General features: G+C 44.4%; 1 protein-coding gene across 2 annotated transcripts; it reads right to left on the bottom strand.

The window, feature by feature from the left end:
- Positions 1–3,043: 3,043 nt before the first annotated feature.
- LOC102704803 (cytochrome c1-2, heme protein, mitochondrial-like) lies at positions 3,044–7,475 on the bottom strand. Of its 2 annotated transcripts, XM_006654175.2 has the most exons (8): positions 7,376–7,475; positions 5,933–5,996; positions 5,260–5,462; positions 4,438–4,717; positions 4,281–4,352; positions 3,640–3,756; positions 3,495–3,560; positions 3,044–3,415 (listed from the first exon to the last, which is right to left on the bottom strand). In XM_006654175.2, exons 2-8 carry the CDS (start codon positions 5,990–5,992, stop codon positions 3,299–3,301), a joined length of 915 nt encoding a protein of 304 aa, XP_006654238.1. In that variant the 5' UTR covers positions 5,993–5,996; positions 7,376–7,475; the 3' UTR covers positions 3,044–3,298. The 2 variants fall into 2 exon arrangements, with proteins under 2 accessions (XP_006654238.1, XP_006654237.1); XM_006654174.2 differs by lacking the exon at positions 7,376–7,475 and having other exon boundaries at positions 5,933–6,015.
- Positions 7,476–16,673: the final 9,198 nt, after the last annotated feature.

The raw sequence follows: 16,673 nt of genomic DNA, 5'->3' as shown, positions 1-16,673 counted from the left end.
ATGCCAGTGGTGGACAAACCTCATCAATGGCGGGTGACGGAGCAACGTAAAGGAGGCCCAAACGAAGACGACGTGCATCGTTGGCCAGCGATACTACGGTTGTCGATGATGTAAGCAGCATTCTTCTCTGGTTGATTTTGTTCGCTATAACATGGGTTCTTGGTAACAGTGTTCAGTTAAATTTTAACTCATATATCTCTATGTTCATTTTAACTATTAAGTATGTTTAGTTAAAATTTAACTACCTATGTGCCTCTGAATATTAAACCATATCAGCACCATTTTTATCATATGAAACATTTTTATCCAAATTCATAATCATGTTTTCCATGTTGTAGGCCAACAGAATGATTGTCCGTTCAACGATACTCCACCGGTTAATCTTCAGTCAGTATAACCAGGTCGTGACACTATACCCAGAGATTAAAATGTTCCAAGTTCATACGACAGACGATCATTCGGCATAATAGCTACAAACAAAAAAACAAATTGACTACACTGTGTGGTTTCTATGGAATGTCTAATGTGTCATAAACATCTGGAAGGAATGTCTGAAGTCAACATCATATTGCGTGTGTGCGCAACAACAATTAGGTTTCTATGTCTTTTGCTATGCAAGATGAATATATATATTTTTACTATTACTGATGTGGGTGATAAACTTTATATTATGTAACGTCATAAGTATAGGGTCTATTATATTACGTGGTTTTCTATTTACTTGATGTTTTCTAGCTATGTTTATAATCAAACACGGCACATGGCTAAAATGAGTTATTTTTTAACTCAAACATGCTGACAAGGTTTTCGTCATCATTGACTACAGTTAACAAATAACTATCTTACACAACAGCAAATTTTTAACTTATCACGAACCGAGCCATGTAATTATTGATTTGGTGCCGAGGGGCGTGTGTGTGCTATTTTTAACTCAAAACAGATGTTAAGCATGGACGAAAGTGCTTTTGTCATGACCATCGACAAGTTATTTTTTTAACTCAACAAGTACAACATCACAATAACTAGGTCATTTTCCAAGATAGCAATCTCACATAGACATTCTGAATGACAGTTAAAATTTAACTACACATCGAATGCCTACAAATGAACCAGTAAACGAACACATTCTTTTCACGTTATTATTAGTTAATTTTTAACTCCGCAAACCTTTATTGGGACTAAAAACTACGTGGGTCATTAGTTAATTTTTAACTCCTCAACTAGTGAATGCACACATTCCTTTTCATGTTGTTATCAGTTAAATTTTAACTCTATAGCATATCATATAAACACTTTCACACATATATAAGTTATTTTATAACTCAAACACCCGTATATGTCAGTTATTTTTTTAACTCCACCAGCTTTATTGGAGGTGGTGGTGGTAGGGGTGAACTGACGTGAATGTTGGTTGGTTGATCGTCGTGTGACGCGCTACGTTGTTTCGTAGCGCATATCGTATCCTATGACGCATATGACGCATTGTGTAACGCCATCGTGTGTGTTTGTGTGTGTGTGTGTGTGTATATATATATATATATATATATATATATATATATATATATATATTCTAGCTACAGTGAGTCATAACTCACCGGTCACTCTGTAAGTCGAGGTCCAAAAACATATCAAATTACCTATAAATTTTGATTTATATAGCTCAATACATTCTTCGTATCAAAATCTTGTAGCACGCAAAATTTTTCTATTTTCAAAGATTTTTAAGTATGTGTTTGAGATTTTTTTTAAAATGATACATAACACATGGACTATTTTTTTAATATTGTAGTCACTTTTAAAAATCTCAAAAATACTTAAAAATCTCAAAAGATAGAAAAGTTTTGCGTGTTATAAGATTTTTATATGAAGAATGTATTGAGCTGTATAAATCGAAATTTTGAGATGATTTGATATACTTTTGAACGACTCATTTTAGCAAAATTTAAATACCTGGGCACCAACGCCTGGCTTGGTGCTTTGTGTATGAGAGGTGACTGGCCTACTTTGAGGTTGGCTCCACCTTGCGACCAATAAGCTTTTATTCACAATGTTTACGACCGTTTCATGTAACCCTTGCTACTTATTTTTATAATAAAGTGTTTGGAATATAAGAACACGAGATGCGTGGAGGAAGGAAAAAAAAAGGTACACACCACCATTTGGTGCGTCTATAACACCCAATGACTAATGATAAATCTTTTGAGCTTACTTGTGTGCATGATATTTGTAGGCGCTAGGTTTTAAACTCCACTGAACAGAGTCATACGTCCATAACTTCACCACCACACCCTAGGTGCTTCACTAGGTTTGGGAATTTTTTTTTTAATTCCGGGAACTAATTGAATTAAAAGAGTTTAGTTTTATAAGATATTCATAAACTCAGATAAATCCATGAAAAATCCTACGTTCGTTTTAAGGTGTTTTGGGGTAAGTTATCCGACAAAAAAAAGTACATGATTAATTAATTATTAATTTAAAAAACTAAAAAATAGATTAATATGGCATTTTAAAGCAATTTTCCTATAGAATTTTTTTTAAAAAAACACACCGTTTACAGTTTAAAAAGCATGAACACGGAAAAAAGATGGGAATCTGGTTCAGTAGCCTTACCGCCAAAAACAGTCCTAGTGAATAAATCCAACCGAACAAAAATAGAACCCAACTCGAGAAAATAAAACTAACTTTAGCCAAGATAATTCATTTATATTATTTTTAAAAACTACATTAGGCTTTCCTTTGTGCAAAATTATTATATTGGTTGAAATATTAGCAACACAAATTTGTTTTGAGGCATCAACTGTTACATTATGCCGTTTACAAAATTCAGATAGTGCACATGAGCGCTTCTGTACAGATAACAAATTGATATCAGAAGACATAAGGCCTGAAACTATAAGCGCAAGAGGAGACAGTCCAACAGGTCATAACTCACATGAAATTATTGCGCATAGGTTTGCCGCAGACCACCAGAACAAAGTCCAACAGGCCACAGATCCATCCGTCACATGAAAATGCAAAAGCAGATCAGCATGCACAAAACAAATGAATAACGCTCAGTTTAAAACATAAAATTTATGAACTTTAGCAATTCTGTTAGAAGCTTGCTGATACCATCGAGGCAACACTGAAAAAAAATTTAACTGCTCCCATGAGGAAAATGCTTTTGCAGCAGTGGAAGAAAACAGAAAATTCTAGGCATGGGAAATCCCAGTCACAGAATGTACATCATACTCATTATTTGAAATGCTTCCGCTTAAATGCTCAAAACATTTTAATGAGAGTAAGAAACAGTGGTCACTCAGTTGACAACATCCAGCACCAACTTGCGCGACTTAAGGACCGACCACCTCATGCGACGGTAGTATGCAGCTTGGAGAAGTGCAAGTGACAGTAGGAAGATCCATTTCACTCCCATCTACAACAAATTAGAGTAGGTTGGTATTGAGAAATATTGGCAATTAAAGGAATATATCCATAAAAGTTAAGCTGGTTACCAGTTTCCTCTCTTCCATCTCAGGTTCAGCAGCCCATGACAAGAACGAAACGACATCCTTACCCATCTGTGGTAAAGGGTGACAACGATCATGCTTAGGCCTTTAATGCTAAACCAACATGTCACTATAAGCATAGAAGACTCACCTGGGCTTCAGTAGCAGGAGTACCATCTTCATATTCAACAGCTCCATCTATAAGCATCTGGGGCATAGCTATGGCGCCACCAGGGAAGTAGGGATTGTAATGCAAACCCTCACGGATCTAGAATACAAATCAAACAGAATATGTTTAACACTGCAGAAAGCAAATAGCAAAACACATGGCTGGAAACATTACAACTACAAATGAAGCAATCTATTACTTTTAGAATATTCAGGCAAATAACACTTTGTAGGATGAACTCATAATTATTAACAGAAAATAATGATGTGGTGAATTCCAAATAATAACAGACCAAAATGGGTGCTGATTGCTGAATAGTTCAACAATTAACAGATAAAAACACCCAAACAACAAATGGACATGACACCACAACATACCCGTCTTCAACCAGTATAGCAATTACAGAGATTAATACAACAGTGTCAAATTTGATGTCAATATAATGTGTGTTTAATATGTATCCATGTGGCACAAGTGATTCAAACCACGTGCAAGAGGTGGTTCTTCACCGTTTGTAAGTGAATTAAGGAAGATACTGAGATAGCAGACAGTCAGGCACCTAGAAAGTAGAAACTGCAAATGCTAAGGTAACTGACAGAAAGAAAAATATGTATGAGATTTACCTGAACACCAGCAGGTGGATCGCGGTAACCAGTAAGAAGAGCAAATACATAGTTCTGGCCATTGTGCCTTGCCTGAACATATGCAATCAAATCAGTAAGTTCCAACTTGAAGGTGACATATTAAGCAATCTAATGCAATGGCATAAATTAATACTACCTTTGTTATAAGACTGAGATCTGGGGGGTATGCCCCACCATTTGCAAAACGGGCTGCTTGCTCATTTGGATATGGCTGTGGGAAGCGGTCACTCAACTTGCCTGGACGTGTGAACATTTCACCCTCATCATTAGGACCATCAACCACCTCAATCTCAGCAGCCATAGCCTTTGTTTCTTCTTCAGTGTAGGCCACACCGACCAAATCACGGTATGAAATTAATGACATGGAGTGGCAAGAAGCACAGACTTGTGTATAAACTTGATGTCCACGCCGAATACTGATCATAGAAATGTTCAAATATAAGAAATATTAATATCCATACTTCTTTAAGAGAAGGTAGTGGCGGTGGCAATGAGTCTGCCACCCCACCTACTCCCATTGTAAACCAACCAAATTACCCATTGACTTCTTAATATTAGCAAACAATCAAATCTAAATGGATAGCTACATATATAAAATCAAATTAAGGTGAATGTTCCCCCATCGAGAAAAGATGGGTACACACATTTCATGGAAAATATATTTTTATTTATTTTAGGCAATATTATAGCATATTTTCTTTTATCCATGGCAAAGCATAGGCATTCAGCTAGTATAACAAGAACATGGTATTATGATTGAACGGATTGCCTTGGAAGTGAAACATCGTCGTGATTCTTTTCACTATCTAACAGGCAACTAAATTGGTGAAGTAAGGTTTTAAGGATTCAGGGGTAGCCAGGGGGGATCAATTAAATATAACCAAATATTTCTGTGCAATATTGCAATGAGTTAAACTACTATGACTTTTGTAACAAAAGGTGAATAAGGATGACTTACGATGCATGATCATAAGAGCTAAGAATGCCAGCATGTGGCCAGGGATAGTCAGCTGCTGCCAAACCATGCTCAGCTTCATCTGCAGATGCTATTGTAGCAAAGCTTAAAAGACCAGAAGCACCAACTCCAAGAAGAGCCAATGCTCTGAGTCCAGCAGAGGACTCTTCATGCTTTATCCGGAATGAGGATAGCAGAGATGAGCCCTAAAAAACAATGTTTATTTTTATAAATGGCAAGTAACACCAAGAAGTAGATGATCATGGCTAATGAAACTTATAAACTTTATTTATGCTGAACAAATGGTCACCGTGTCAAGTTATAAACTTTGCCAACACTATGTTAAGTAGTTGATGTCATGGTCTACTTATTTAATCAGAACAATAACAAAAAAGCATTGTATGCATAATACATGGCTTATCTGTAAAATGTAGGATAAAGGTCAATCGTGCCAAACATAAACCACTAAAAACCATGCAGTAGTGTAGTAAGCATGTTAACTGTGCTTTCTTTCTGAAACCCCATCAAATTGCATCTCATGTTACGGTGATGTACGGTGATATCTTCCGTAGTGTAATAATCAATCCAAGAATAGTTTAATGTAACATTAAGAAGATTTGGATCGATTAGTTTTGACAGATGGAATACAAAAGAAATAGTTCACTAAAATACTTACAGAGGACTGACTATGTAGTGTTCTCCTGAGGAGCTGGTTAATGCCCCGACCAGCAGCCATGATACTGCACCACATATCAAGAACTCAGATACAAAATAAGAGGTTATGGTAGTCAGTAACAGCAGCAAACAAGATAACGCAAAATTGTGACAAATAATTGAAATCTGTAGATTTCATTTATAATATCTAACCACCAAGTGGAGTGAACTGAGTAATAATTAGGAGAATTCTACAAAAATTTTTCCAATGTTAGAACTAAAACAAACACGTGATTTCAAATCATGGAAGACAGCATAATAGCAATTAGGCCATTATTTTGAACAACAATCTGATGCCTTTTTGTGTGCTAATTTATTCATCAATGTGCCTAACGCAAGACGAATATATCAATAAACGAATTACAGTAGGGTGTTGTGTGTGCATTTGCAGACAACACAATGCATACACGTAAACCACCACTGCCATATCCTATATCAATGTGCCTAAAGTATAGTGGCATACAAAATATATCAATATCATGTGAATTATTTGCTAAAAGTAGGATAAAAATGGCCAGGACTAACTATTACAACATGATTTTCGAGATAGTCAAAGATACATGGTGCATCATTGTTATCTAACACCTCATCTGGGCCATAACTCATAAATTATAGTACGCAGACCAGTGTATTTACACGAAAATGGAAAAAAAAGGTACCAGATAAGCGAACTACCTAAAACATGATAGGAAAGGAACAAGATGAAGCTCATAAAGTTTACATTAGTATAAATGGAGTGTTGCAGCTGTGTTCTAAACGTAGACCAATGGTATTCATATCAATTGTTAGCGGCCAACTGTAAGGAATACTCACAACCAGACTAAAATATTAAACATAAGTAAACACTGGATTAAATTAGTCAGACCAAAAAGTTTGATAAGGGTAAATAAAAGATTGCAATTTAATCGACTAGATATGATCCTGACAGCTTTGCTACTACTAAATCGCTTTGGACCTGTTGAATTCCGTTCATTTGTTTTTTTTTTACGATGGTAGGGATATCTCACCCGTGCCTAATGTATATAACATGGCAAGCAGGAGCGCAAGATTGATTGGCACGCGAAAAAACAAGAAAACTAGGCATGATTCATGTGCTACTCGCATACACTACAAGGGTATTCCGCTTCTCACAAATACGAAGCAAACCACAGAGAGGGGGGCAGATCTAGGCGGTTGGCAAGCACCAACTAGTCATGCTAGATCCACGTGATCCCCCAACGAAACAGAGGGGCGCCCAGATCTGCACGTCCCAAGCGGAAGGACCAATCAGGTTCCCAACCCGAGCAACAGATCGGCGCACCTCTACCGCCTTAGTCGGTCCCGACAAAATCGGAGAAGAGAACTGGTGAGGGGGTGGGGGGGGGGGAGAGCGAGCGAGCGAGCGAGCGGGAGAGAGAAGGCATACCGGAAGGGGAGAGCCCTAGCGCGTCGTCGGCCTTGCCGGGAGGGAGGGAGGGAAGGAGGAGGAGGTGGAGCACGGGAGGTACCGGCCTTCCGGGCGAGACGAGGGAGGGGAGGGGAGGAGGAGAGGAGAGAAGCGGCGCAAGGGCGAAGAGGGGCGGGGGCCAACCCTAGCTCCGCTGGACCTGGACTGGATCCCTCTCTCAGTCTCTCCGTGTTGCGTGCAATGGGCCGGAACGGCCCATTTCAGAAGTTGACTTCACACTTGCCGGCCCACTTATGCCTACTTTTTTGTACCGCTTGAGTGGTCAGGCCGCGTTAAGAGCGAATTCAATAAACAGTTATTGGCTTCAATTCATCTATAATCAATTTAATAATGAATTTATATAATAGTTACCTACAAAATATTAATGCATGGTCCCATATGTCATACACATATTTTATTTTGGAGCTCATGTGCAGCTGGCTATAAATTAGTAGCATACATCTCTTCTCTCTCGTATCTTATCTCTTTGAAATATGTTTATAACTAGCTTATAGACTGCTATTGTACCTGCTTTTAAAGGTAGGGGATGTGGGTGAGTTATCTGCTCGAAAAAAGTATTAATAAATTAGTATATGGTTAATTAATTATTAATTATTAAAAAATATAAAATGAATTAATATGATTTTTTAAAACAATTTCCTATAGAAAATTTTTTAAAAAATACACCGTTTAATAGTTCGGAAAATGTGCGTGCGGAAATCGAGAAGTTTAGATATCTTGCCGGGTGCTGAACGTGGCCTTAGATTTGCTGTGTACGCAAAAGAGGGTCTATTTACGTCAAACTTCCCGACACCATCGGATCATGATGCTCCCGATGGATCGATACGTATAATTATAATTATCTAAATAAATTATAAGAAGAAGATAATTAATTATGCGTGTCGATCAGAATGGCGGAACCAGAATTTTGCCAACGGAGGTTAAGCTTTGAACTTAAATGACTTATTTAGAGCGATATTTATCAATAATTTAGTGAAGTAGTTTATATTGTGTTGATCTATGGAAGTTAAATGAATGAGATTATTAAAATCCCCCTTGCACAACTAGCTAGCTAGACTTTTCATTGGAATGCTATTGCATGCATTCATATATTTGTTACTGCTGTGTACAGAAAAAAGGGCACGGATATACCCCCCATGTCCCCTCTCCCTCCACCATTGTCGAAGACGATGAAAGTTATTTGAATTATTTCCAAGGTATTGAAAACACAGTCATCCGTCATCCCATCCTCACCTCCCGCCTACCACATTCTCGCTTCTTGCCATATACTATCTCTGTTTTATATTGTAAAACTTTTTAACATTGTCTAAATTCATCAATTGATGAATGTATATAATTTATATGTATGTCTAGATTTATTAGCAACCATATAAATCTACGTAGACTAGAAAGTCTTATATTGTGAAACGGGGGATGTAATCTATACCATACTAAAAAGATTAGCGGTGGTGGCACCAGAGTCAATGACGTGTAGGCTCCATGTGGGCCCTGGCCCCGACCCACCAAGTCACTATCGCTGGGCAGCTGTGCCAGGCCGACGTCGAATGCACCACCGGGCAGTTGCGTCGAGCCACCGCGCCGCCCCGACACCGAGCAACTGCACTGCGTCGCATCGCCCACGGGCCGCCAGCGCCGAGCAGCCACGCCACCCCACCGCTGGAGATGACTTGGTGAGAGTGAGAGAGGGTGAGGCCGTGAGGGAGAGAGTACTTCACAGAGAAAGGGAGCGACTCACCATGTCACCGCTGTCAGAGAGGAAACGAAGACGCCCGGCCGCCGCGCTGCCCTGTCGCCCCGCCGCCACACCAGTGGGCACCCGTAGCCCTGCACCGCCACCGGGTAGATCCGGGGGCTGCCGCCCCTCCCCACCCTGCCACCGGGTGGCTGCGCCGCCGCACAGATCTACCGCCGAAACCCTAAACCCGAGCAATCGCGCCACGCCGCGCCGCCACCCCCGCCACCACGCTGCCCCGCCGGTGCTGAGTAGCTGCATCGTGTTGCCGCACTGCTAGAGAGATAGCCCCTGCCGCCGCTAGAGAGTGAGTGGGAGGGAGTGAGTAAGGCGAGAGAGAGGGTGAGAGAGTAGGTTAGGGCTAGATTTTTTTAAAGGGAAAATTGCAAGGATGCTATTATAATTTTGTAAAGTTAGAGATATGTCATCCTAACCCACATATCATTGACTCATGTGAACCCTACATGTCATTGAGATACTAATGACATATCTCTAACTTTATAAAACTATAATGACACGTTTGCAAATTTCCCTTTTTTAAATGGGCCTGTGGGCTTTTTTACGTCACGTGGGCTTTTATTTTACTTGGTCATATCAGTTTTAAAGTTTATAATGCCTACTCTTTTATTTGTACTCTGTTGTTTTAAAATATTAATGATATTTTTAAAATATAAAATCTCGTTGCAATGCATGGGCAATTTGCTAGTGTGTAAAAATTGTAGGATGAGCATGTATTGTGTGTATCTCTTCTCCCCGTCCATTCTAGGCCGACCTTGTAGTCCAACCATTACAGGGTTGGTCTATTTACTTGGAAGTTAAAACACTAACATATATATTACTAAGTACGTGTTAGAAGTTGGCTACATATATGTCCTCCATAGTGACTCAAAAGCAAAAAGTTCTAAAGCAAACCATGATAAAAAAACCCACAAAACCAAGTCCAAAATTAAGTATTAAAATTCAAATTTTGACTTATAAGCAGTGGTAAGTGCGAAACGATGGAAGCCCTAGAGAACAACACACAATCATCACTCATCACACCACACAAAAGCAGCACATATATAAGATTAAAAGGTCAAAAAGAAATACAAGATCGGAAAGAAAAAGGGGGACTATTAAAATCTCACTACTAGACCATACCACCTTGCGAGACTAAAACAAGGTAACAAAATATAATCTCCACCAAAGCATTAGAAAATATTTTATTTAGCAACTTGAGTGTAATTGTCGGTGAAACGGGCCCAGCGGTATGCCGCGCAAAGGGAAAATAATGTCCAACACATTAGAATGTTCTTTTCGATGAAAATGTCAAAGCCGCTATAGTGCAGACTTTGACCTATGACCCTCGTTACATGAAGGTGGTTGCCCCGGATCCACGTGGCCCGCTCCAGGGGGCTTGGGCCCGAGGTCTGAGAGGCAGCCACCCTCTTGTGGAGAGGTCAGGCCATCCTGACCCCTCGGGCCCTCGGTCCACGGGTCAAGCGGCATGCGGGATTCGAGGGCCCGACGCGTGGTGCCCTTTCGCCGCATTTAATGCGTCCCGCCACCTGTATGGTACCGCATTTAATGTGGCATACGAGTGGAGCAGTAAGTCACCGCTAAACTAACAAACGCGGCGGCTAACCGAAAGCATGTCAGAAGCATGCGCCTACCCCCGACAAGCATATGACTCATGTCAGCCCCGTCTCATAAGTCGTTAATGGAGAGATTTTTTTTCTCTCCTCTCTACGAGAGAAGTGGTACTCCGTTTTCGAGGCGCCCCATCATTGCTTCCGCCACGCCTTCGATACAAAGGAACCAAGGGTCTTTAGCATTTAATGCGGGAGAGTCGTCGGCCACCCCGCCCACGTCATGACAAGAGTTGGCCCACACGCGAAAATGCGTGCATTGTCGCTGCACACCTCGTATTAGATGGGCATTAAATGCCCTAAGCCAGGTATTTTCCTGTTTGCTTGTCACGTCCAGAGTTTTACCCCTAGCCGAAAATTAATTAAATAATGCATTAAAAGTAATTTGTTAATTAAAGTTCAGGAGAAAAGCAGTGTATAAACTTAATTAATTAGTTGGAAGCTTTTCGGAATGTTCTAAAATGTCCCGAAAAGTGTTTTAAATTATTAACGGGATTTAAACTTAAATTGCAGTCAATAAATTTGCTCAGATAAACTTAATAAAAATCGGCAAAATTGGAGGCAATTTCTTCTCTTTCCTCCTTCCTTTTTCTTTTCCTTTTCCCTCCTTTCTTTCTTCCTTTTCCCTTTTCTTTTTCTCTTTTCCTTTTTTTTCCTTCTTGGCCGAACTCCCTTCTCCCTCTCCCCTTTTTGTGCGATCTCCGCTTCCTCTCCAAGCCGTGACCGAGCCAAACTTCTTCTCCCCTGCCCTCTCCATCGCACATCCCTCCCCATGCGCCCTCCACCCTTCTGGTGCACGCATCCAACTCCTGTCCCAGCTCCGCAAAAACCAATTCCTAATCTATTAGGACTCCAATTTTTATCCCTTTAAAACTTTATCTATTCCCTTTTTATAGGAGATGGATTCCTAGATTGATCTCTAGTTTTTCTCCTATAAATAGACCCCCAAGCCCCCACTTTTCTCGCCTTTGTTTTTAGCCGCGCTGCGCCCACGCTGTTGCTCTGCTTCACCGACGACGCCTCCTATCTAGCAGCTGCGCGGCAAGCAGCTAGTAGCCCTGCTGCCATCCCTGTTCACAGCAGCCAAAGTCGATCTAATCCGTCACCAATCTTCAGGTTCGCATGTTTTTCTTGCGAACCAATCTAAATTAATCTACCGTTTAATTGTTTAGGTTTCCTAGTCAAACAACAAGGAACAACAGCAATCCGTCGCTGATCTCTCTACCAAATCTCATGTTTGCGTACGTTTTATTCATGCAAATCAATCTATTTTTGATCTACAGTGTAATTGCTTAGATTTTCTAATCTAATTAGCTAACGTGAGATTGATCTACAGAGCGGACTTTAATTTCGTACGTAGATTGGTTTTACGTTAAAGTCTTTTAGTTTCCGGTTTAGCGAGTCGTTAAATCTTGATTTAACGGGTAGTTAATTCCTATCGTTGTTCCGCTAACCGTTCACGGTTTCACGTTTTGGATATGATTCGTCGTGCGAATCTCTGATTCGTGCACGGTTCGGTTCTGTCGTGCGAAGGCGCGTTCCATTCACAATTTCCTGAGTCGCGCCCAACCCGCGCTCGAAGTCTCTATCACCTCCCTCGGCCCAGCTCACTCCCGCCTCCTTCTCTCTCCCTGTCGCACCAGGCCAAGCCGAGCCAAGGCCCAGCCACCACACGCCCGAAGTCCTCTCCTCCTCCTTACTCCTCGGGACACCGACAGGTGGGCCCCACCTGTAGGACCCGTCTCCCTCCTCTGGCCGCACCCGCTCGCGCCGCTCGCTGCCGTACCGAGCTGCTTCGCGCCCTCATCGTGTCGGTTGTGCCTCACCCCGTGCCATCGCGTCGCGTTGGTGATCACGCCGCGTCCGCTCGCATGCTGTCGCGTCACTCCACCGTTGCGCGCTCCTCATCCTCCTCTAGCCCGCTGCCCCGGACGCATTCTGCCGCGCCGGCGCCTGGCCTGCCCGCCGTGTCCTCCTCCTGGCGCGTCGTGGCCGTCGTTCTGCGCACATTGTCACGCCTGTCGTCGTGCTCGCGTCGCAGCACCAAGCCTCGCTCTGCCTCGCGTCGGCCACTCTCCACCCACGTGCTCGTGCCTCACCGCTGCTTGCGCTCGCCCCTCTGCGCTCGCACACCTCCTCGCTGAGGCATGCCGCGTGTGCGCTGCCGCCGCGCCGCTCGCCTCGCGCGCTCGCCAGCAGCCGCCGCTGCCCATGCAGTGCTAGCCTAACGGTCGCGTCGCCATTCTCGACCGCGCGCATCCCGCCATGCCGCGCTGTCACCCTTCGCCGCGCCCCGGTTACCGGGCTACGTCGCCTCGCCACTGCCTTGCGCTTCTCCGCCGCTCTGCCTAGTGCCGCGCCGAGTCGCCGCTTGCCTGCGCTCTTACCTCCTTTGCCGCGCCGCGCCCTGGCCACCGAGTTGTGCCACCGCCTCGCACGCCTCGAACTACCTCTCTACCGCGCTAGCGCCGTCACGCTACGCCTCTGCTCACGTCGCTGCTGTGCGTCCACACCCGCACCCATGCTGCGCTGCCTCGTGTCACGACCGTCACACCCTGTCGCTAAGCCCCCGCCCAGCTTGGCTGTCGCGCCGCCTGTCGCCTCGCCGTGTCTCCGTGCCACGCCGCCGCACTGCTTCGCCGTGCCGAGTTGCGCCGCATCCTCGCATAGCCACGCCGCCGCCTCGCTTCTGCCCACGTCCGCTCACTGTGCCGCCGCCGCACCACGCTGCCTTGCTGTGCCCATGTTGCGCCCCGCCGTGCAATCACCGGTCGCTGCCTCCCGCAACCACCGCCGCCCTATCCACGTCCCGCGCAGGCCGCCGCCGAATCTGCTGCGCCGCGCAACCACCGCATGTGCCATGCGCGCGTCTGCCGCCAACCACCTCCCTGTCCTACGCGATAGCCGCCACCTATAAATCCCATCCCCCTGGCCGCACCGCCGCCTTCCTTCTTTCGATCATCGCCGCCGCTCCGCCTCTCCACCGCCGAGCACCGAACTCCGCTGTCGCGCGCCATTTTCTCCACCGTCTCGTTCGTTGTCGGTCGTCGCATCCGTCGGTCTTCGCCGTTACCGCGCCACGCCCTCTTCTTCCCAGCGTCGCCCGGCTCTCGCCGCTGCCGCTCGAGCGCTGACGTCGCCTCCTCGGGGCATCGCCGACCGCCGCGGCTCGCCCTCGCCTTCCTCACCGACGATCATCGTCGCTGGTCGTCTTTCGCCACCCTTCGCTGGATCTCGGCGTCGTCGGCCGGCATCACCACCTTCCCGCACCAGCCGAGTTCGACTCCGCTGTGCTGCCGCAGCTCTCGCTCACCGCCGGCCGTCACCGTGTGCCACCGCCTCGCCTACGCGCCCCGACCTTCACCACCACCGGTGAGCAACTCCTCTCCCCTCTCCCCTCTCTTTCCTCTTCGCCGCCACCACCGGGCTCCCTGTGCCGTAGGGAGGCGCCAGGGGCCACGCGCTGCTGTCGCCGGGTCACCACTCGATGTCATCGCCGTAACGCCGTCGTTTTGTTGCCATCGCCTCCCCGCACCTTGCCATCCCCACCGTTGCGCCGTCGCCGGCCGTCGTCGTGTGCCGTCGTCTACGCTATCGTTGCGACCGTGCGATGTCACCGTCCCCGGACGCCACTGGCCCCCATCGGCCAAGCTAAGCTGAGGCCCCGCTCTCTCCTCTCCCCTGTTCTCTCTCAATGGTCGACAGGACCCACCCGTCAGCCACCACCCCTCCCTCTCTCTTCTCTACCGCTGGTCCCGCACGTCAGTCTCCCCTCTCACTCCCTTTCTCTCTCTCCCCGTGGGCCCCATGTGTCAGCCGTTGTCCCCTCTCTCTCGGCTGTGCCACTGCCGAGTGGGTCCCAGTTGTCAGCGATTGCCTCTCTCCTCGCTGACGTCATTCCTCCAATTAATTGCACAATAAATGCATTAAGGTTTTCTGTTTAGTTTAAAAACACAGTTAATATTCTAAAATTCATAACTAATTCATCTAGTCTCCGTTTAGGCCCATTCAAAATTTATTAAATCTAGAAAAATACCGACAATCCATTAAAAATAGTTTCTTTCTCTGTTTCAGTAGTTTTATAGTCTGTTTTTGCTTGTTTTGCCTTGTTTGTCGTAGGTTTTGACCCCGTTGGAGCGCCGTTCGTCCTCGAAGTCATCGCTGAAGTTCCTCGTGGGTCTAAGCAAGGCAATTGGCACCCGTCTTTGATCATATTTGACCTATGATTATAAAATCCACCGCTTTTACATTCAAACATGCATTGTATTCAAATGTATTTACTTTATTTATCTATTGGGCACTTACCTTTATATACCTGTTGATTCCCACATATTATTATTGTCATCCCAGGGTTAATGTGACTAGAAATAGGCTTAGGCAATGCTTAGCCATGCTTAGTTCAACTAGCTCAACAATACTCATTTAATTACTGCTAGACTTGGTAGACCTTTAATGGTTGTGATCAGTATTAATCTCCCGTTGTGGATTAATTGCAACTAAAATATTGCTTATGGTGGGTTGTGGGTGCATGGTTTTGAGAGTCGCACCTATGGTAATTAAGGACCGGTTCTCGAGAAACCCTAGAAGTCTTACCCGTACTAACCACAAGCCGAAATGGGTAAGGTGGGATTTGAAGCACGGCTTCAAACTATTTGACGTAGCAAGGCAAGGGTGAGCGTGATGGAGTATGGACGGGCAATCGTGGTGTAACGAAAGCCTCTGCTACTTCTGTAGGATCAAGATGTCGATTAGAGGGGGTGAATAGGCGATTAAAAATTAAATCACCTCTAATCAAAAAACACTAAATGGATGAACCCTAAGCTCAAATGAGTATGTGAGAGATGCAAGGGATATAAGCAATTGAAATGGTAGCCAAGAGAGCTCCCTTGCTGCTGGTGGGGGGTATTTATATCCCCACCAATAAAATCTAGCCGTTGGGGTCGAAATGCCCCAATTCTGTGTGCTGCTGGTCTGACCGGAGGTATGTGGCTGGTCAGACCGTGCTACTGTGCAACGGCTAGAAAACTAGCCGTTGAAGCTCTAACAGGTGATGTCAGGGGCCCGACCGGTCAGACCGACGTTGAGCAGCCGGTCAAACCGACCTTAGCTCGGTCAGACCGCTATCAGCTCGGTCTGACCGACTGCGGCTCCGTCGGCTCTGTATCGGCCACCCGAGGGGACAAAAAATCGGCCTCCAGGGGGGTAGTTAGACCGCCCTACGACTGTCAGTCTGACCGACCTTGGTCTTGCCGACTCCAATGAGTTTTGCAAGAAAGAAAATATGTTTCAAGTGTTTATGCAAATGACCTAATGTGGCAATTAAAATCATCTCTTTGCTATGTCATTACCCCTCTTAATAGTACGGGAAAGCTAAAGATGAACTAGGAAAAATTTGATCGCCCCTTCACCTCGATCAATTTAAAATTAAAACGCTAGATTTACCAACTCCTTCCAATTTGCTTTGGGCCATCAAATTTAATACGTCAATAATCATCCATGAGCACTTATGAGTGAATCTAAACTGAAACACATAGCTCAAGTGTAATGGTTAGTTCACAATTAGCTTTTGTCATTAATTACCAAAATTAACAACGAGGGCCTAGATGCTTCAATCTCCCCCTTTTTGGTAATTGATGACAAACACCACAAATTAAACATAGAAAATATGAACATATTGCAATAAGGCTCCCCCTTAACAAGTGCACAATAATCACGAATAACAAATAGAGATATCAAGAGCAAAAGATGGTCACACATATATCAATCTCACATCCACCATCCATCACACCACAAGTTCACAATAATAGCCATTTAACCAAAAGAGATAAAACCCATCCAAAGAGGTCTAACAAGGTGACATAGGCTATTACAAGACCACGAGGGGTCCAACGAGACA

Source organism: Oryza brachyantha, chromosome 5, assembly GCF_000231095.2.
Source record: "Oryza brachyantha chromosome 5, ObraRS2, whole genome shotgun sequence".
NCBI lineage: Eukaryota > Viridiplantae > Streptophyta > Magnoliopsida > Poales > Poaceae > Oryza > Oryza brachyantha.
This window is presented reverse-complemented; position numbering and strand designations above follow the sequence as displayed.